Source organism: Nicotiana sylvestris, chromosome 2 (assembly GCF_000393655.2).
Source record: "Nicotiana sylvestris chromosome 2, ASM39365v2, whole genome shotgun sequence".
Lineage (NCBI taxonomy): Eukaryota > Viridiplantae > Streptophyta > Magnoliopsida > Solanales > Solanaceae > Nicotiana > Nicotiana sylvestris.
Window position 1 is genome coordinate 106,446,116 of NC_091058.1, and position 23,235 is coordinate 106,469,350.

The 23,235-nt window shown below is 41.2% G+C and overlaps 1 protein-coding gene across 1 annotated transcript; it reads left to right on the forward strand.

Annotated features, from left to right (window-relative positions):
* LOC104212626 (scarecrow-like protein 32) lies at positions 1-2,065 on the forward strand. The gene has a single exon (XM_009761941.2). The coding sequence runs from the start codon at positions 642-644 to the stop codon at positions 2,001-2,003; it is 1,362 nt and encodes a 453-aa protein (XP_009760243.1). The 5' UTR covers positions 1-641; the 3' UTR covers positions 2,004-2,065.
* The last annotated feature ends 21,170 nt before the right edge of the window (positions 2,066-23,235 follow it).

Here is a 23,235-nt window from a genome sequence, read left to right on the forward strand (position 1 = left end):
GTGAGTGAGCCAAAACTAACTGACTTCAATCTTTTCCCTCAGTCCATTACGTGACAAATTCCCAACTCCCACATATTGACAACACCTTGGCCGGCTACTTCACATGCCACCAAAATCTAACAGAAATCCCAGCCTCAGCCACCTTTATTTTCTTATATTACCCATTTCTTTTTCTTCCACATACTCTCTTTTCCTCTCTTCTCTTCTCTGTCTCTGATAAAGAAGATGCAGTAACATTACTCCCTTTTGTAAAGTTTCTCCTTATGAGAAGTCCTTATTAGTGTTTCTTTTGCCCAATATTGACTTTAACCTAGCTATAGCAGTATTATAATTCATTGGGGTGAGAGAGAGAGAGATTTTCTCACCAGTCATTTTTACTCTTGAAACAAAAAAGTTGAAGAGTCAATTATCGTTGATTCATTTGCAGAATATTGCAAAAGGTATCTGCACTATATGCAGCAGCGCAACCCACTAATGGATCGCTTCCCAATAATGGTCAGGTACCACTACTAGTCTAGTCTTTTTCTATCTTTCTGTCTTCTCTCCTCCTAAAAAATACCAAAACTAATAGCCCCATATCACCAGCTTAATTAATTCACTACCTTCTATCTCCCTATACTATTTTCTAATTCCTTCCTCTCATGATGCAATTTACTGAGAGTTTCCAACCATCACTTCACCAACAAGTTTCACCAATATTTTCAAGTTTAATGTTGAACAAGAATGACAATCAGATCCAACGTGCGAGACCATGGCCTGGTTTTCCCACATCAAAAAACTTGGGAACTATAGGCGACGCTAATTGCATGGAACAATTGTTAGTCCATTGTGCTAACGCCATCGAAAGCAATGACCCAACTTTAGCTCAACAAATTCTGTGGGTCCTTAATAACATTGCCCCTCCTGATGGTGACTCAAACCAACGCCTCACTTGTGGTTTCCTCCGAGCCCTCATCGTTCGCGCTGCTAAAATTGGGACTTGCAAATTACTCACTGCTAATCTCAATCATTCAATGGAAACACATAAATTCTCTATCATTGAGCTAGCCGGTTTCGTTGACTTAACCCCGTGGCATCGTTTCGGGTTCACGGCTGCTAATGGAGCAATATTAGAAGCTGTAGAAGGTTACTCTATTGTTCATATTGTTGATTTTAGCTTGACTCATTGCATGCAAATTCCCACACTTATTGATGCTATTTCTACTCGACTAGAAGGACCTCCGTTAGTCAAACTTACGGTAGCTGGTGCAACAGAAGATTTACCACCTATGCTTGATCTTTCTTACGAGGAATTAGGTGCTAAGTTGGTAAATTTCGCAAGGTCAAGAAACGTGATGATGGAATTTAGAGTGATTCCTTCAAGTTCATCGGACGGGTTTTCGAATGTAATCGAACAGCTACGTGTCCAAAATCTAATACGTCCAGAGAATGGCGAGGCACTAGTAATAAATTGTCACATGATGCTTCATTACATATCAGAGGAAACAACAGTACGGTCCCCTCGATTTCCTTTGGATCAGAGTAGTAATTCTTCAGTCTCCTCGTTTCGTTCCATGTTTCTTAAGGCTATTCGGAATTTAGACCCGACTATTGTAGTGTTAGTAGATGAAGATGCAGATTTTACGTCTAATAATCTGGTCTGCAGATTAAGGTCGGCTTTTAATTATCTATGGATACCTTATGATACTGTGGATACATTTCTTCCAAAAGGTAGCAAGCAAAGGCAGTGGTACGAAGCTGATATTTGCTGGAAGATAGAAAATGTTATAGCCCACGAGGGTGTTCAACGACTCGAGAGGCTCGAGCCGAAGAGCCAGTGGGTGCAACGGATGAGAAATGCTAATTTCAGGAGCAGTGGTTTTAGTGAAGATTCAGTTTCGGAAGTGAAGAGCATGCTAGATGAGCATGCAGCTGGGTGGGGGCTAAAGAGGGATGAGGAAGATGTTGTGCTTACATGGAAAGGACATAATGTTGTGTTTGCTACTGCTTGGGTTCCTCTTTAATTTCATTGACTTAGTATTTTCAACGTTTTATTTTACTAATACTACTAGTCTTGATTATTCCATATATTGCTTTTTCTTCTTCATGTTGAATATGATGGACCTAGTTAATTGGCGTAAATATAATGCATCCATTCACTAGCTACTTCATAAAGCTTTTCATGAGAAGACCAATCTTTTGAGTCACTTTAATCATACCATTTTTCCCCTATCAATTTCCGTTTGTCTAAGTACGAAACAACGGATAAGATGTTTCTTTTTGGGCGAACCATTTTATTTACTAAGGAACTAATCTTAGAGCTTACTCATATCCCTTTATGTTAGTAGTTAAAAGGATCCTATGGATTAAACCTAGAAAGGATCTGCTTGAAAAACTTAAGCTGGTAATTAACTCGTGATTTGCCTTAGATGCACAATTATTCCGGTGCACATAAATAAATGATGGCACAGCTTCTTCATTTTCGTTGGTGAGAATGTTACATTTTTCATCAGGTATCAGTTTATTTACATTATTTATGGGGAAAATTGTACAGGTAATATCAGTAACCGCGAGTTGAACTACATCATGATTTGACCGTCTTTTTTTTTCTTTTTCCAAATGGTCCCATAGGAGATGTTTACTGTCAAAATCGGGTAACAATTAAATTTGTAAGTGATTTTAAGGATACACAGATTAATTCGATACAAAACAATAAATTAAGTCAACATTGAACAAATAAAGATAGAATAAATTCAAACCACACGAGTAGGGTAGTTTCCAGCCTTAGTGAAATAGTCACCCTCAATTCGGGCTCACCAAGTCCAGCACTAAAGAACAAGAGAAAGAGCTGGTGACAGATAAAATAATAATATATTATTTTGTAGTGCGTGCTACAATGTGCTTCATGAATTATCAGACTCCCCTTATATAGTAGGGGAGTCCTACTTTATGTACAACTCTATAAAATGTAGAAAATCTTTTGATTAGCTGATTGCCGGTTCCTTATCGATATGTGCCGAGATCCCCGCAGTGATATCCGGCAGGACACAGATATTTCGACCTTTTATTGGCTATGCCTGATTGTCCGATAATGTTCTTCGAGGCTAGGACCGATTCCGAAGTCATGATCTCGACATTCTCGGGGGCAAGCATCATGCCCCCGGATTCTGGTTCAATAGGACTTTTGGCTCGACTTCCGTCCCTCGTCACCATGTCTCGAGCCTATCTTATCATATCGGAGGTCGGGGTGTACCATGAGCTCGATTTTACCCGTATACATATAGTTCCCTCGTTTCTCGGAGAGTAAATGACGAGAAACGACATGAGCTTCCGATACTTCGACACATCGTGACAGAAACGACAAAAAACCCGAAACATCTGGTCAGTCACATCATTATGGCATTAAGTGCATGTCGGCCGCCGGTTAGCTATCCCTGGACGTGAAACTTCGCCTCACTACTATAAATAAATACCCCATCATTTGTTCATTTTTACTTTACATCAAACCTTCTACCCTCGTACCCTTACAATTTCAATACTCTTTAGCACTTCTACCCCCGTTATTCTAGGTCCTTTACAAAAAATTTTACCCAACTTCTTCTCAAGACAACAAGTTTAATCCTTCAACTTCCTCTCCTTCTTCATCTTTTCCAGATTTTCCTCCATTTTTACTTTCTAAAAGAATGACAAAGACTTCCAAAACTGTTCCCTAGAAAGAAGCACCTTCCACTTTGATGCCGGCCATTGAGGTCGAGGAGACTGCTCCGAACGACGTCGTGGCTGTTGATGAACCAGCACCCGAACCCCCTTTGAAAATTTTCATCCCCGAGGATGCTCAGTCAACGATGATTTCAAGGTTGAAAAGCCTTCCTCCGTACAGGGTCATTGTGAGAAGGTCTCAAGATACATCTGCTCGATTACAAAAGAGGTCCTCCCTACAGTCCGAAAAGACTGCAACTAGGCTGATAAAAACATTGTTTTTCCCAACCCCGAGGAGGCCATTACAACCCATGTCGGGAGATATCTGAGTGTTTACAATATTCCTTTACATTGGGACTATCATAGACTTTTGTAAGAGATACGAGGTATGCCTCGGTCAGATTCACCCTTCAACATGGAGGATTGTGATCCTCCTCCGGTTCTACGTGAGCAAAGTTGATTTCTGCCGGTTTACCATGGATCTAATACTTCGTTTGTACAGTCCCCGACTATTCCAAGGGGGGCTGATAAAGCTCGTGCACCGGGCCAGCAAAACCCAGTTCTCAAGTATCGATGAAGACCGAGATCGAGGCTGGCAAGACCGTTTTGTCTAATTGAGGACTTCAGACTTGATTTCGAATGAATACGGGCTATTCCTTGAGAAGTGGAACACGTCATATAAGTAGATTTTTTCTTCTAATGTATAATATACATTTATTTCTCTTTTCCTCACTAGTACTTGTGGTGGTGTAGCCATCACTTGGGTCCCAAATGCTATCGCTCGACTTAAGGAGTGGGTCGAGGATATCATTTCACAGATGCCCTACTCCGAGCGCTCATGGTGCAAACTCTCGAAGGGCTGGTGGGAGGCCTATTCCCATGGTAAGATTTCTTTCCCGAGTAGGTTGCATTGGGGTTCTCCTTTTAATATCAAGTCTTTACTTCCTTTTGCAAGCTTGCCTAAGGATGTCGAGCTTAGGTCCCCAGTCGATGGTGAGGACTTGCATGCCGAAGCTCCTGCTCTAGGAAATGTCGGAGAGAAGAAAAAGAGGAGGAATCTGAGATCCCCAAGTCCGGAGAAAAAGAAACTGAGAAGGATGCTGGTTCGCAAGTCAAAAGAAAACATTTATCCTTCTCAGGCTCGTCCCTAAGCCAGAGGATTGAATTCGAGTCAAGCACTCGGGAGTTGGAGTGGCCCAAGAGCCATCAATCCTCGAAGAACAGGTGGCAGTCAAAGAGGATATGACAGAGGCTAACCTCTCTCGAATTCGTGAGGCAGATGCTATAGTGGGGGCCGAGAACACTCGAGATGTCGGCTCCACCCCACCCGGTGTGATAGACATTACGAGATTTCCTTCATTCATGGACTCAATGATTGACGAAGCCCAAACGACGAAAGAGCAATCGAACGAGGGGGGCCAAGGAGTGTACGGTCGCCTTCATAACCTTTTTGACATCGTAGACTCGTCCGCCCTGGAGGACTTAACCAGTTTGGACAATTTTGAAGTGCTGAGAAAAAGTCCATCTTCAGAGGTTGGCGGGCCGTACTCGAGCTCGAGGTTGCTCAACCAGTTTTCGACCCTGAGTATGGATCTTAGCCGGAAGCGGTCAATCATCATCACTGTCCGGGAGGATGCCTGGGTTTTTTCCGCCCCTGTTAGGGTAGCTAGTAACCACTGGTGCCTGGTAACCAAAGAAGAGCAGGCAAAAATGGACGAGGTGGATGCCTCAAGTCTGTTCAATGAAGCACAACAAGCTCTGAACCGGGTAAGGTATTACCAAACCTTGTTTTATTTTTCAATTCTAGTTCTTGACAATTCTAATATCTCTTCTCGTATTTGCATGCCTTGGTGCTTCACCACAAAACCTTCCTTCGGTATGGGGATGAGCTGAGCTAATTTTAGGCCGAAATCAAAGAGCTTGCCAAGAAGAGAGACACGTACAAACTTCTCAGCAAACAACGTGAAGAGGAGGCTAAGAGCCTTCGAGCTGAGTTAGACACGGCTCAAAAAGAACACGCCGTCCTGGTAGAATTGGTAAAAATCATTAAAGTTAGTGATGATGAGCTAGACACAATGACTAATGGTCAGAACCCGAAGGTCCATCAGAAGATATATTGGATCAACTAGCTCCAAGCCGAGATGGATGTCATCAAGGTCAAGCTCGAAGAGTGGAAAGGCAAGATGGACCGCTTGGCCTCAGAAAAGAAGATTGCCCAGGTGCAATTAGCCTCGACGGAGGCTCAACTTCAGGTGATGAGGGATAAGGTTGAGGTACAGTCCCAGAAGATTGAGAAGCTCCAGTCCCAACCGAGCTCGGCCGTTGCCGACTGGGAGACCCTCGCCAAGGATCTTAGAGCGGCCAAGTCGGTGGCTGAAATAACTAAGGCCGATGCCAATGAGATGGTGGCCTAGTACAAAGCCGACACTGAGGCCGCCTAGGACCACCTGAAAGTCATTATTGAATATGTGAAGTGGCAGTCCTGAAGGGAGGCCCTCGAGGATGTTCATTCTCGGGGTTTCAATTTATCGAGCGAGATCAAAAATGCTAAGGGGCTTGAAGCCAAGGGCAAGAAATTAGCGTATCCCGAGGATGAAGAAGGCTCTGAGGGTTCTGGTGGATCCGAGGGTGGAGAAGACCCTGATGATCCCGGTAATAAGGCCGGCTCCGGTGAGGATTAGGCCGCTTAGGTCCTTTGTAAAGTTTTCCTTTGTTTTTGTTGAGGGCGTTTGGCCTTATGTAAACATATTTATATATACAAGGTTTTTTGTTTTTCCTCCAACAAGTTTCAAGCTTTTTGCTTTCTTTGCAAAGATTTTGAATTCCTTAGCACATAATAGTTATTTCTTGTTTGGAGATTCGAACAAGGCTTATTCTCAATATTCTTTTGTTTAAGACTCGTGGGGGGCTCGGTATGATCAAAGCTTTCCCTAAAGTACTGGGAATACTTTAGATTACAATTTGTCAGGCGTAGCCTTTTGAATCGATTTAGAATTTTTTGAAGGCCTTCTGTTTTGGTTAAGGGTCTCGGACGTCTCCGAGCCGTTTTGAGATGGCCGTAGCCTTTTAAGTTCAGGTAGTGTCAAAGTAGGCTTACTACCCCGGGCTTTGATGCACGAGCCATATGGGCTTGCCAAGGACGACAGTCCCCGAATGGGGGCGGCTGTAGCCTTTATGTTTGGGCACTATCTAATAGACTTCGTGTCCCCGAGCTTTAATGGATCGAGCCATCTAAGTTTTCCTTGGACGATAGTCCCCGAAAAGGGGGTGATCTCTTGAATCTGGATAGAGGTGGCCCTTGAGTCTGTTATCCTTAAGGAACAGAATGTAGTATTTATCTAAGAGACAAAATATGTTTCTGCAAGGTAGAAAACTATCTTTCATTTTTGTGTGCCACGTACAAGATGTACAAAACTTCATATTATGGTTTAGGTGATCTATGCGGGCATGGTTCACTTGGCCGTTTGGCCCTTACAATAAATCCTATCCACCAAACCTAAACTTGTTCAAGCATAAAGTTTCATTCCTTGCCAAAATCATCTCATTACCCGAGGTTGATGGCCCCTTAGTATTCGACGCCGATCATAGAGAAGACTCGGATATTGTCGATGTGATCCTTGGTACCGGTTCATAACCGATCTTCGTTTCTAAGTTAGCACGATCCATTATTTCCTCATTAAAAATCTTGCCGAAAAACCTATTTGAGACAAAACCGGTTCAAGGGAAAAAGAGTACAACGCGTGCTTTCTCCTTGATGTTTACCTGTAAGTGTTAGTCCAAAATGTAAAGTAAGAGAAATGAACGGGGTCGTGCCTCAGCAGTAGTATCATTTCAAGCGAGTTATGTTCCAGTTGTTTGGTAGTCGCTCACAGTTTATTGCTCCGAGTTTGTACGATCCGTTTTCGATGATCTTGATAATTTGATACGGACCTTCCCACTTCGGCCCCAACTTCTTTTCGTTCGGGTTTCGGGTGCTAAGTGTGATCTTCCTTAATACCAAGTCTTCGACATTAAAGTGTCGAAGGTTGGATCTTGATTGTAATACCTCTCGATCCGGTATTTTTGGGCGTCCAATCGGACGAGGGCGGCATCATGCCTTTCATCTAATAGTTTTAGGCTCGTATTCATGGCCTCGTCATTTGACTTTCAGTCACATACCAGAACCTTAGACTTTGTTCTCCCACTTCGATCCGTATTAGAGCATAGGCGCTGCAAAGCAACAAAAAAAGGGTGGCCCTGGTACTAGACTTTGTGGTCGTACAATATGCGCATAGGACTTCAGGCAAGATTTATTTCCATTTCCTATTCACGTCGGTCAATCCTTTTCTGAAGTTTTGGAGTATGGTTTTGTTCGTGGACTCCGCTTGTCCGTTCCCACTAGGGTGATAGGGTGTTGAGAGGATCCTTTTGATCTTATGTTGCTTAATTTGCTACCGATGAACTGCTTCTCATTGTCACACACGATCTCGACCGACATTCCAGACTGGTATATTATATGGTCCCAGATAAAATTAATGACTTCCTTGTCCCTGACTTTCTTAAATGCCTGAGCTTCCACCCATTTAGAAAAATAGTCAGACATAAACAATATAAATTGAGCCTTACCTGGTGCCCATGGAAGGGGGCCGACGATGTCCATCCTCCATTTCATGAATGGCCAGGGTGACAAGACCGAGTGCAGCAGCTCCCCGGGCTGATGAATCATCAGAGCATGCCTCTGACACCCATCACATTTTTGTATGAACCCCTTCGGGTATTTTTCCATGTCGATCCCGTAGTAGCTGGCCCTGATTACTTTTTGAAGTAATGATTCGGAGCCCGAATGATTTCCGTAGGTGCCTTCGTGGATCTCCCTCAGAACATACTTGGTGTCTCCTGGTCCTAGACATATTGCAATTGGTCCATCGAACGTTCTCCTGATTAGGGTATCATCTTTGGACAAGCTAAACTGTGTCACCTTTGTGCGCTGAGCCCTGGATTCCTTAGGATCCGAGGGCAATTTTTACGGTCTTCAGATACTCTATATATTTATTTTTCCAATCCCAAGTTAGACTCGTTGAGTTTATCTCGGTGTGACCTTCTTCCACTACTGATCTTATGAGTTGTATGACCGCCCCCGAGTCGAACTCATTGTTGTCGACCGACGATCCAAGTTTGCTAGAGCATCGATCTTGCTATTTTATTCCCGATGTACATGTTGTAGAGTCCACTCCTTGAACCACTGTAATGTTACCTGCATTTTATCCAGGTATCTTTTCAGTTGTTCCTCTCTGACTTCAAATGTCCCATTGACTTGGTTCACCACGAGGAGGGAGTCGCACTTAGCTTCGATCACCTCTTCCCCCAAGCTTTTAGTCAGTTTGAGACATGCTATTATAGCCTCATACTCGGCCTCATCGTTAGTCAATTTCAGAGCCTGGTAGATTGTCTAACTACATTACATGTCGGTGGCTTCAACACGATGCAAAGTCCGGACCCCTTTGCATTCGAGTCACCATCCGTAAAGAGGGTCCAGATTCCTGAAGAAGTCCCCGAGTTCAATAACAACTTTTTTTCGACTTCGGGTATTAGGGTCGGCGTAAAATCGGCTACGAAGTCTGCCAAATTTTGAGATTTGATGGCGGTACGGGGTTGATATTCGATATAGTACCCGCTGATTTCCATGGTCCATTTGTCTAGTCGTTCTAAGAGTTCGGGTTTATGCATTGTGTTCCTTAATGGGTAAGTGGTTGCAACACATATGAGGCGACTTTGAAAGTATGGTTTTAGCTTCCTTGAGGCGCTTAGTAGAGCGAGTGCCAATTTTTCTAGGTGCGGATACCTTCTTCTTCCCGGACTAGAACTCCACTTACCGCCACCTCGGATACTGCTAAGTATAGGTACAACTGTTCGTTTGCCTAAGCAGTATGAAGCAAAGGTGGGCTCGAGAGGTACCGTTTGAGTTCCTCCAAGGCTTATTGGCACTCCGGAGTCCATGAGAAGTTATTTTTCTTCTTCAACAGTGAGAAGAATTGATGGCTCTTGTCAGAGGATCTCTAGATAAATTGACCTAAGGCGTCTATGAGTTTGGTTAACCTTTGTACGGCCTTAACGTTGTCCACTATGAAAATTATTTACCTTGAAAATGGTAATTACAATTAGATTTGATTTTGTGGCTCTAAAAATATGTGATCTATTTTTATGCTAGTTGTTAAGCAGTAAATGCTAAGTGAGAGATTAGAAAATGAAATAAGAACTCGAAAGTAGTATCTTTAGGCGAACCGAGTGGTTGAAAATCGGGGCCTCGAACCAGGTTATACGGGGCCTCGAGGTCGAGCTAGATATTGAGCTGTGGACAGCCGTTGAAGGACTAACAGTTTTGAGAGCTTTAATGAAGGCTCTTTATGATCAATAATAAGTAATAAATGAAGAACAATTAATGAAATACAATAAATGTAAGCAATAGAATCAAGGGAGAATGTGTTTAAGTTAGAGAGTGGAGAATGTTCTTCTATTGAATGTTGTAAGTTGTTGTTACAAAATGAAAAAGGTCCCCTTTATATATGAGGGGGAATCCCAACATAGCACAGATGCATTTATTACAAGGATTTGAGGCTGGAACAGCCATTTAATGCTACTATACAGGCTTGAACTATCCTAATAGACTTGATCAGCTTTAATCCTTGGAAACTTCCCGTTTGTCCATCATAGCCTTTGATTTACACTATCTCGAGGCCGATCATTAAGAATCCTCGGGGTCGAACCCCGAGCTGAGCCTCGAGCCCTCTAGGGGCGGTCTTACAAAGTGCCATAATGATCATAAAATCGGGCTCTCTGATTTTAACCGCATACAGTAATGTCCTCTATGGCCTTGATTTTATCAGGATTGATCTCGATCCCCCGATTGGACACCGTGAACCCGAGAAATTTTTTGGACCCTACTCCGAACAAGCATTTCTCCGGGTTCAGCTTCTACTTTTCAATATGTTGAAGGTTTCTTGCAATTGTTTTAAATGGTCTTCCACTTGCAGGGACTTAACTAATATGTCGTCAATGTAAACCTCCATTGATTTCCTATTTGCTCTTCGAACACACGATTTACTTGGCATTGGTAAGTGGCACGATGTTTTTTTAGTCCGAACGACATTACTCTGTAGCACAAGGTACTGTATTTAGTGATGAAGGACGTTTTTTTGTGGTCGCCCGGGTCCATCCGAATTTGGTTATACCCGGAATAGGAATCGAAAAAAACTAAGGATCTCGTGGCCGGACATCACATCGATCATGCGATCGATGTTGGGCAAAGGGAAAGAGTCCTTCGGGCATGCCTTATTCGAATCTTTATAGTCGACAAATATTCTACTACCACTATGTTTGCTAATAAATCGGGGTATTTAACCTCCCAAATGGACCCTATTTTAAGAAGTTTAGATACCTCGTCTTTGATGAATGCATGGTTGACTTCGGACCGATGCCTCCTTTTCTGTTTTACTGTATGAAACTTTGGGTCTTGGCTCAGCTTGTGAGTGGTTATTTCTGGCGGGATCCCTATCATATCAAGGTGGGACCAAGAGAAACAATCTATGCTAGCTATAAAAAATTGAATGAGTTTTTTCTTGAGCTCGGGACTTAACCCTGTGACGAGGTATACCTTTCGATCGGGCAAATGTTGGATCCATATGACCTGCTCCAGCTCCTCGATCGTTGATTTAGTAGTGTTGGAGTCATCGAGAGATATAAAAGACCTGGGAACCCTGTAGCCATCGTCTTCATCGGTCCCCTGCCTTTCCGGTTGGGTGGGGGCCGGTGTTGGTAATTGTTATTTGGCTTCTTCCTTAGTGACCGAACCTGGACTTTTTACCATTGTGAGTGTGGATATCTGGCTCGCCTCTTCGACCACAAACATTTCCTTTGCGGCTAGTTGTTCTCCATAGATTATTTTAATCCCTCATAGCGTTGGGCATTTCAACACTTGGGGCAGAGTTGAGGGTACTGCCCTCATGTTGTGGATCTATGGCCTCTCGAACAGAGTGTTGCACCTCATATCTCCTTTGATTACATAGAACCCGGCTTCTTAGATGGTCTCGACGATATTCATCGATAATGTTATCTCCCCTTTGATGGTTTCACATGCCATGTTGAATCCATTTAGAACTCAGACTGCAGGCGTGATTTGATCTTGTAGATCGAGCTGTTCCACGACCGTCGATCTGATGATGTTGGCCGAGCTACCTGGATCAATTAACACACGCTTACCTCGAGATTTATTTATGAGTACAGATATTACTAGTGCATCGTTTTGGGGTTGTACGATCCCTTCCGCGTCTCATCATTGGAAGACAAGATTCCTTCTAGTACATAATCCCGAGTATGTTTTTCCCTTGTGATAGATACTTTGGTGCACTTCAACATCAACCCCTGGGGAACGTCAATCCCACCGATGATCATGTTAATGATGTGCTGAGGTTTTTTCTGCTCGGTCTATTTATTAGAATCTCTATTCCTGAAATGATTCTTGGCTCGGTCACTCAGGAACCCTCGGAGATGTTCGTTGTTGAATAGCCGAACTACTTCTTCTCTTAATTGTCGGCAATCCTCTGTTCCGTGGCGTCCGTGCAATGATATTTGCACATCAGGTTAGGTTCTCTTTGGGCTGGATCAGACTATAGAGGTCAAGGCCATTTGGTATCTTTGATGCATCCGATAACAGATACAATAGCGGCAGAGTCGACATTAAAGTTGTACTCTAATAACCTCGGCACTTCCTTAGGCCCAATAGGCCTGTCAAAACCATTTTTACTCATGAGTTCCCGGTTGTTTTGACCTCGATCACTCCTCCTTTCACTTCTCATAGGGTTGGTCTCCATTGTATGGTTGACACCCATCCCTGTACGATCTTGGTTCACGATCAATGTCTCTCTTGACTCTGTCGACGACTCTGACTGGACAAACGGACCCAGAAGGGGCCATAAGTGGATCATCCTCGACACTGATTTTTGATTGATACCGGTTATGCACGTCGGCCCAAGTCACAACCAAATATTCTACCAAATTTTGTCTCAATGTAAAGCCAACGAGCTTCGAACATTGAGTCCTTAGGTGAAGGCCTGAACGACCCAATAGTCTGCTACTGGAGCAGGACCATCTGTTCCATTTGAAACCGAGATACAAATTCTTTAAGCATCTCATTATCATTATGTTTCACTTTGAAAAGATCTGACTACCTGGTCTGGACCTTGATAGCCCCGACATGTGTTTTTATAAAGGAATCTGTAAGCATAGCAAACAAGTCAATTGTATTAGGAGGCAGGTTGTGATACCACATCATAACTCCTTTCGATGGAGTTTCACCCGAACTTTTTCAGCAGGACAGACTCGATCACATCATCCTCCAAGTTGTTCCCATTGATGGTGCACGTGTAGGAGGTCACATTCTCATTTAGGTCGATCGTTCCGTTATACTTAGGAATATCAGCCATGCAGAACTTCTTAGGGATCAGCTTCGGAGCTGCGCTCGAAGGAAAACGTTTTTGAACAAACTTCTTGGAATACATGCCCTTTAATATTGGTGGTGCACCTAGGATTTGGTCGACCCTGGAGTTGTAGGTTTTCACCTTTTTGTCATTGGCTTCTATCTTCTTTTCTCCCAATTCTATCTGTTTCATCAGTTCCTCGAATATTTTTATGATCTCGAGGTTGGTCCCCAATTCCATTTCATTCGACCTCTCCACGATGGGCTCATTTCTACGAACGATTTCCCGGGATGGCTTGGGCTCAATTCTGCTCGAGGCGTGGCTTTGGTTCTTGAGCTAGGCTATCGCTGCCAACTAAGCCTGTAACATCTCGAAGATCAGCTGCAAGTTGATCCCATCATCTTCTCCATCGTGCGTATTTCGTGCAACCAATCGGGCTTCCCTGTAGATGTTGTTCTCAGGATCGGTAGGCACACTTGCATTGATGGCCACATGCAAGCTACCGTCGACCGGGTCTGCAACTGAAACTCCATTGAGGTCGACCGAGGACACCTCATTATTGGGTGCTACATTGTTGTTCTCGCCATGGTGGCCGGATTCATCATCCACGTTCAGAGGGGCTGACTGGGAGTTCAACATTTTGAACATTGGCCTGAAATTAGAGACACTTTAAAGAACAAGTGTAAAATAGGGTGTGTTTTGGGAATTTGTACCAAATCGTTGCTATTATCCTTAGCCACATGGTGGGCGCCAAACTGTTTACCCTCAAAAATCGAATAACAATTAAATTTGTAAGTGGTTTTAAGGATACACGGATTAATTCGACACAAAGCGGTAAATTATGTCAATATTGAACAAACAAAGATAGAATAAATTCAAACCACACGAGTATGGTAGTTTCAGCCTTAGTGAAATTGTAACCCTCGATCCAGGCTCACCATGGCCAGCACTAAAGAAAAAGAGAAAGAGATGATAATAGATAAAATAATAATATATTGCTTTGAAGTGCATGTTACAATGTGCTTCATGAATTACCAGACCCCCTTTATATAGTAGGGGAGTCTTACTTTATGTATAACTCTATGAAAGGTAAAAAATCTTCTGATTAACTAATTGCCAGTTCCTTATCGGTACGTGCCGAGATCCCCGCCATGATATCCGACTGTCCACATATATTTTGGCCTTCTATTGGCTATGCCTGATTGTCCGATAATGTTCTTCGAAGTCGTTCGAGGCTAGGACCGATTCCGGAGCCATGATCTCGATATTCTCGAGGGTAGGCGTCATGCCCCCGGATTTTGGTTCAATGGGACCTTTGGCTTGACTTCGGTCCCTCGCCACAATGTCTCGAGCCTGTCTTATCATATCGGAGGTCGGGGTGTATCATGAGCTCGATATTTCTGTATATAGGAGAATATATTAATGATAAGTCAAAAGATACAAGGGGGGCATAAACCTGACCTCTTAATATAAAGATATGATGGACAGATGCCATCTTTACAATCTGATTTATCCAAAAGGAGAGTTAGAAAAAAAAGAGGGGGTTGCTCCTGGATCCATATTGAGTTCTCAAAAAAATACAAATAGCTATGTTTGAGTTTAAAAGACCGTCTTTTAAACATGATGTTTTATAGTATGTATTTAAGTTATATGCACAGTGTAAATGTGTAATAATTTGTTTTGCTTCATCTATGTAATTTAGTCTGTTATAGCACCTTATTTATTATTTATCCTATGTTACCAATTAAGGCATATTAAATATAATTATAAGTAATTACTTTTAAAATAATTTGACTGTGTAAATATTTCTTGCACCATAAGTGCAAAGAACTCAAATCTATTAGATTAACGATGGGCTTGAAGGCACATTTACTAGCTGAAATAAATCAGTTTTTAACTGGTTGAGAACTTGAAATATGTGCTTATAAGAATGTCGAGTATTACGCTGCCATGATACATTAGTATACTATTGGAGTACTCTTTAAACAGGACTTGGCAAAACCTCCTTGGTAGATTGAGAAGTATATTTTAGGCCTAAAAAATCTCAGCATATCTAATAGAGTACTCCAATTAATTGTAAATAGTTTGCCTATTTTTGGTGTAAATTAAACAACAGTTGTGTACAGAATCGATTTTGAAAGTTGTTCATTGTCCCAAGTGAGAAAGAAAGATAATCTTCTGTTGACCCACTGACCCCACACGAATCCATAGGACTAACCAATAATATCACACTACAAAACCAATTTGAACTACCATTTCGTATCCCTACACCGGACTCACCCCATACAAAAAATAATACCGCACATGACAACCCTATACCACCTATAACACAATCAATTAACCCTGCCCCAAACATGTCCAAACCACCATCATCACCCCCCAATTCCCAACATCCACGCCTACTGTAAACCTAGAAGAGTAAAATCATCACTTTAGATGACCACCCCTACACCCTCTAATTCGTATAACAATGTCCAAGCGCTTACTTTCTGTCACGACCCAAATACCGACCCGGTCGTGATGGCGCCTATCGTAAAACTAGGCCAGTGAAGTGGTTTTCCTAATACTCCATATTTCATTTAAACCTTAAGTAAAACCATATTTTTAACAAAAATCCGATAAAAGATATAAAGTAAAAATCAAAATGAAGCGGAAAATACAAGTCCACTACTGAAATGCTCAGCAACCGCTACTGTGGCCCGAGATACCTGGATCTGCACATGGGGTGCAGGGGATAATGTGAGTACACCAACTCAGTAAGTAACAAGTCCAAACTTTTGACTGACAGGTAGTGACGAACCAAACTTCAACAGGTAATGCCATTACACTGTACAGAAAAATAGACATGCTTGCAGTTCAAGTAAAAACTCAATAGTAAATAAATGTAGACTGAACAGTATGGAGTAATAAGTTCAGGAAATCTCTATGTACCAATTCACAGATAGCATGATCGATGTTCTGTATACCTCCACTAATAGGTGCCCAACCACTCGGTACTGTATATGGCCATTCGGCTCAGGGAAGATCCATCCCGGAGTATGTCGCACCCCCCTTTTTCCCTCCGCGGAGAGAGGTCCAAGTTTCGACATTCATGGGGGTTAATAACTCATTTCCTTTTGGGAATTGAGTATTTGAAGAGTCGCCACCTAATGGGTTATGGTGCGTTAGGGCACCTAGAGTGATTAACTCTTGGATTGGTTTGCATTACCAGAGATTAGGGTAAGGGCTCGAAATGACCTCGAGGGGAAAGTGTTAGGCACCCCTCTTGGTCCACAACTGTGGGTGCCGACCGAACTTATATTTTCGAATTAGTCCATTAACAAATAGTTGAATCAAATAATTTACAAGTAAAACATGTTGGACGTTGTATAACTTCAAATAATAAGACAAAGATTTTGAACAAGTTGTATACATAAAGGAAAGTTTAAAACACAAGGAATTTGGGAAAGGAGGGGTCCTAGGTTGGTTAGCCTATAGGATCACCCCACACAATGTCCAGTAAACACTCCTCAATGAGGGGCTACACGTGATATTAGCGCATAGCCATCATATCCCATATCTACCTTTCCACCCCCTTAGTGGTCATTAAAGCGAGTGTTGGTCAACGATCTCTATTGCGTGCTATTACCCGTCCCTTATTAATGGTCCTGGAGGAATTTTAGGACCTCTACCTATAGGTAGTTCTAGGCAGACCCCTAAGGTTTTAAAGGTGAAAATACTAAGGCGACAGACAAGAACAATTAGGACCTTAGCACATAAGATAAAAGGGAGCAATTAGAGGCTCAAGTTTACCTTCTCAAACAATACACATAAGTAGCATGACTCAAGCACAAATAAGGGCCCTTTGTTAAACAGTATCCTAAGGCATGATGTCTAAGTGAATATCAAGACACAAAAGATAGACAATTTATTTTATAAACTCAGAAGTAATGACCCTATTAGTTGCCTACTGATTTTTAAAGCTTGTTAAAATCGGAACGACATTAAGTCACAAAATAGTTTCAGAGATACAGGATTTGGAAACGCCCTATAGGCTTGCCTACACGCGGAATAACGATAATTACATTTTATAGTAAAATAGGGTCGACTTAAAAAACAGAATCTTGAATCCCTATAGGCATGCTGTCTAATGATAGGCTAAGGCAGTTTTTGAAAGAACTCCTTTCAAGGAAAAAATAAACCACTAATTAAACTAGTTTCGAAGTGAACTAATCGTGGACTTGGTTGATTTATTCAAACTAGAATGGTTTAAATCTATAGGAAGAATTTCTAGTGGTGTTCCCTATAGGCATGATATCTAGTTGTTTAAAACTAATTTTAGAAAATGGTAGGCGTTATAACAAATGAAAGCACATATAAATATCTGTTATAACAGGAGTTGGACTGGATCATATTCTATAGGCATGATATCTACTTGTGAAGTTGATTTTAAGACCTATAACATGATTTCTATTATGGAACCACTTGAGACCTGTAGGCATGATTTTTAACATGGTAAGGCAAACATAGCAACAGTATAAAGTCCGATAGGCATGGTTTCTACTCGTATTACCCCACAAATATGTAATTACCCATCCTTTTTCACTAGCTACCCCAATATTCATTTACAAATTACTAGAGACCATATGAATGAATTACATAAGTAGATAAGAAAAAATAAGAAGTTATTCTATAGGGAGCCTACAAATAGGCCCAGATTTCCAAAGCCTCCAATAGCCTCAAATGTCCAAATTCCGTAGACAATGTCATTGTCTAGGTGCGTCAAAGTTCTCTATGGATCTCAAGGATCCCGAGCAGTACTCACACCTAGACTTGGTAACAAAATTGAGTAAGTGCAGTGTGGAAGGGACAACCTCAGTGTGCCAGAGTTCAGAGGGTTCTCAAGAGGATCCCAAGGCAGTACACACACTGGAGGGGGCAGAACCTAGTGACTTAGGAGTAGAGTGAGAGTGCTTAACACAGTTTGAAAGGTTTTAGTGGAAAAAACAGGGTTTAAAAGAGATTTGCTTGAAATAGTTTAGTAAAACAATAGAGGAGTTATTCAATGAGATAGTTTTGAAAGGAGTAGGGCAATCCACAAACAACATACCAACCCCAAGACCAAAATAGGTTCAACATCACACATAGAACAAAGAACCAAGACAAGTTTAGCACTACAAGCCTTCACATATGGGTAAATCGGAATTGGGGACATGTGAAGCACATAATGGTAAACACATAGCAGGTAGAAGTCTTTGGAATTGGTACAAACATGCTCAGAAACACTGATTAGACATAGTCACAAAATCAGCAATGCTTAAAGGGTTTAGTATAGGATCGGCATGATTTAAAATCAATCCCAGAATCATACAAGTTTAGGAGTGCAGACTACTTTACAAGGAGATTCATACCAGAAACCAGATACATCAAGATTTCATGGAGACAGACTACATAGAAGGGCTAACATGCTCATACTGATCCTAAGGAAGGGGAGTACATAACATGCTAATCATGTAAACATATTAACTACAGGTTTCACAGCAAAACCATAAGTAAAAGAAAACTAGAAACGGGATGAATTGAAGTAATAAAAGGACCATATTGTTTTTGGAACTTGAATTGAAATTAGAACATACCAGTAAAGAAGGTAGTAAACACAAAGTGAGGAGCAATAGAGTAGAGTAATCAGCCTTGGCTTGCAGCCGGCTGACTTAGAACAATAGCAAGTAACCAGAGAAAAGAGAGCAGAAGAGAGTTTTTTGTGTGAGAAAGAGTTTTGAACCAATGTGTTCGTGTGTTTGTGTTAATGAGAGAGTATGTATATATAGTAGTTCGAAACTAGGCAAAATAAGGCAAGAATCACAATAGTATAGTAATTATGGAACTCAGAACCAATTAGAGTAAAATCAGGACAAGTACTCCCTTAAGCTAAGGGAATCAATTCAAACGATAAGAACAAATAACAAATAAGGAAAGAAATCAGTGTATGACTAATAAGAAAAGATTTCAAATTCAGTAAGTATAGGGTAAACAATTAGGGCTAAGTTCAAAAAACTCTAATTAAGGAAATAGTCAGTAAGAATAAAGTACCACATCAGGCAAGTTAGGCGAATCAGTTAATTTGAATAGAAAGGGTAGAAATTGAGAGTTTAAAGGAAGGTCTTCCAATCAAACCATGAAATAGGGAATCCAGAATCAGTCAAAGAGGAAGTCATGATTCAGTATCTAGTATATAAATAGAGTAAGATAAGAATAACCAGACATAGCAAACATGCTGGCTAAACAACACTGATAGAAAGTGGCAAGTCTGAACAGTCAAGATGAACATAAGCACATAGAGGTGATATAAGTTAGGCTAAAAACTCAGTAGGAACATATCCGTAGCAAGATAGTTACAGAAACTCAAACAAGCAACTATCAGTCATGCTAACACACAGAACCAAACAAAGAAAATCTAGAAAATTAGGGCTTTCAACATAGGCGAGTTGAAGAGGTAGTAAAATCACAGAATCAGTCGAAATATGCAAGAAATAGAAGTTTAAACATAGAAAATCAATTTAAACAAAGTTTTAAAAGAAGTTCTGAAACCCTAATTTTTTAGAAGAAGACGAAAACACTTCAAATTACATGATTCTTGTAATAAAACATTAAGGAAACAAACTCAAATCATTCTAGATCTATACAGATCTAGGAGATAAAGGCAGAAATTAGAGTTTCAGAAGAAACCCAAATAGAGATGAAAGAACCTATCTAGAATCCTAAGGATCGTAACAAATACAGCGTGATTTTGCTCGAAATCACATTATAGTAGCCAAGAACGGACAAGTGACGAACCCTAGGTACAAGCCGGCATGGCCCTGGGCCCTTGAAGACCTTAGAGAAGGCAAGTATGACATGAGAGAAGCCATTGGAGGCTTAGGAGTCGATGAGAGATCACCGGAGAAGACCGGAGAAGAGAGGTCGGCGGTTGAAGGGCTAGGGTTTGATTGAGTTGCTAAGAGAGGAGAGGAGATGAGTGAATAAAGAGGTGGCGGGTTTGGGAGAATGAATTAGGGTTAGGGGTCGTTTAGAGTTAAAAAAGGCAAGGGTTAATACTGGCCGTTGATTTCTCAGATCAACGACCATGATTTAATGGGTTCTGGGTCGGGTATTTAGCCTGAAATTGGGCTGGGTATTGGGTTTAATTGAGTCTATGATTGAAATACAATCTGGCTATATTTTAAATAGCCAATTTATCCCTATATGATTTATAATAAATAATAGATAATTTTTGGAAAGTAATTTTGTATACTAAAATAATTTAAAATAGATATTTAATATTTTAAAAATATAGAAGATCAATTTTATGCATATAAATGTAATTATACATTAATAAGGCTAATATTGAAATTATATACAATTTAGCTTTAAAAATACAAAATGCAATTATAAAAATATACTAAAAATATTTTAACAATATTTTGGTATAAATATAGAATTTAAATTACTAAATCACCCCAACAATAATTTGAGGGATAATTATTGAGGATTTTATGAGTAAAAGGGAAGGAAATAAATCAATTTAAATTTTTTAAAATTATAGGAAAATTATACAAACATTGTGCATGCTTATATATGCATATATATGTTATTTTGAAAGTATTTTTGCATTTTAAAAAAAATATATAGGGAAAAATTGGGTATCAACAGCTGCCACTCTTTACCTAGGAAGGACGAAAGAGTTTCCGTGTAAAGAAATGATGGGTTATTTTGACCAGATGGGATGTTTTGAAAGATAGAGGGCAGACTCCGATCTTCGAGCTACCTACATATCCCTAGTTTTACAGGAATCATGCCATGTGTAGTTCTGTATTCATCTACGGAATATGCCGATGAAATTACTGCAAGAACGGACACGCAATACGGAAGCGATGACGGTGAGTAATTAAAGCATAGGACAGTTGGAGGGAACAGGAGCGAGATCGCTCCTACTAGGATAGCGGTTGCTTACTGGTTACCTGCATATAAAAAAGGTGCTACAAACATGTATTTGCAAAAAATTAAACATGGTACAAATTCCCTTTGGACCATGAAGGTTGTCTTCGGATGGTTAAAGATGATGTCCTTAGACCATGACGTCCTGGGCCATGAATTGTTTAGTGAGGGATTCACAGGCCATGAAATGATGTTCTCGAGCCATGAAGATAGTGCCTCCGAACCCTGACGCCTTTGAATAATGATATGCAAATTTGACAAATCCTCAGGCCATGGCATGTTGTCTTCCAACCATGAGGATGTTGCCTTTAGACTATGACACCTTCGGATAGATTGGCGATATTTCAGCCCATGATATGCAATAGTCATGATGTTATCAAGACAATGATTAGTTTTGTGAAATGGAGGGCAGAGCTTAGCCCGATTGGAAAATAAATAGATAGTAAAATAGAGCAATATCTGTGCAAAAAGGGATAGTGCTTAGTCCCATGCAAACGTGGAGGCAAGGATTAGCCTAATGAAGGTATGGAGGCAAGGATTAGCCTTATGCAAGTATAGAGTCAATGATTAGACTCATGCAAGTAGGGAATCAAGGATTAGACTCGTGCAAGTAGGGAGACAGGGATTAGCCTCATGCAAGTATGGAGTCAAGGATTAGAGTTATGCAAATAGGGAGGTAGGGATTAGCCTTATGCAAGTATGGAATCAGGGATTAGCCTCATGCAGATATGGAGGTAGGGATTAGCCTCATGCAGATATGGAGGCAGGGATTAGCCTCATGTAGATATGGATGCAGGGATTAGCCTCATGCAAGTATGGGGAGGCAGGGATTAGCCTCATGGAGTCAAGGATTAGACTCATGCAGATAGGGATGAAAGGATTAGCCTCATGCAAATGTGGAGGCAGGGATTAGCCTCATGGAGTCAAGGATTAGACTCATGCAAATGGGGAGGCAAGGATTAGCCTCATGCAAATGTGGAGTCAGGGACTAGACTCATGCAGATAGGGAGGCAAGGATTAGCCTCATGCAAATGTGGAGGCAGGGATTAGCCTCATGGAGTCAAGGATTAGACTCATGCAAATGGAGAGACAAGGATTATCCTCATGCAAATGTGGAGTTAGAGATTAGACTCATGAAGATAGGGAGGCAAAGATTAGCCTCATGCAAATGTAGAGGCAGGTATTAGCCGCATGGAGTCAAGGATTAGACTCATGAAGATAGGTAGGCAAGGATTAGCCTCATGCAAATGTAGAGGCAGAGATTAGCCTTGTGGAGTCAAGGATTAGACTCATGCAAATGGGAAGGCAGGGATTAGCCTCATGGAGTCAAGGATTAGACTCATGCAAATAGGCAGACAGGGATTAGCCTCATGCAGAGAGAAAGTAGCAAATAAGAGTAGTATATGTCTTAGCTGGAGATATATTCGGTGTCTGATGGCCTGATTGATAGTGAATTATCTTTGTGTATACATGTTTTGCGAATGCTATCGTTACGTCAAATGTGCCTGCATTCAAAGAAAAATTGTAAGTGTTGTGGGGGGGATATTGGTTCATGCTCCTGTCGGCCGGTTTTGCTTTGCTCCATTCTAAAAGCCTTTCGAGTTCCCCTGGGTGACACCTGACTGTTATGGAAATAGAATTTTCAAAAATATGCAATTATTGATAAAAATAGAGTTGTTTTGGAAATGTATTGATATATCAAGTAATTTTTGATGAACTAGTGACTGTAACACATCTCGAAGGCATTGCAGCTCTCTCATATTGGAATTTTAAGGGTCCTCCTCAAATTTCTGCCCCAATTTGGTGGATGATCTTTAACCATTTGCGGATAATGAATCTTGCCGAACCTTCTCCGGAATTTTGAGAATCCATCTCAAAATTCTGCCCCAGTTTCTGCTCTTGGTGGAAATGAAAATTTTATTATGATATGACTGAACTCATAAGGCTGCCTACATATCCCCTCTTAAACGGGAATCAGGTCAAGCGTAGTTCAATTACATTAGAAAGAAATGTGAAATAATCTAGGCATAGTATCTCTTGACTGCGTTTGAATTGATTGGTTTTGGCCAGATTTCTCCATCCATTTCTGCAAGTATGAGTGCTCTTCTTGTTAGTACCCTGTGAATCATGTACGGGCCTTGCCAGTTGGGAG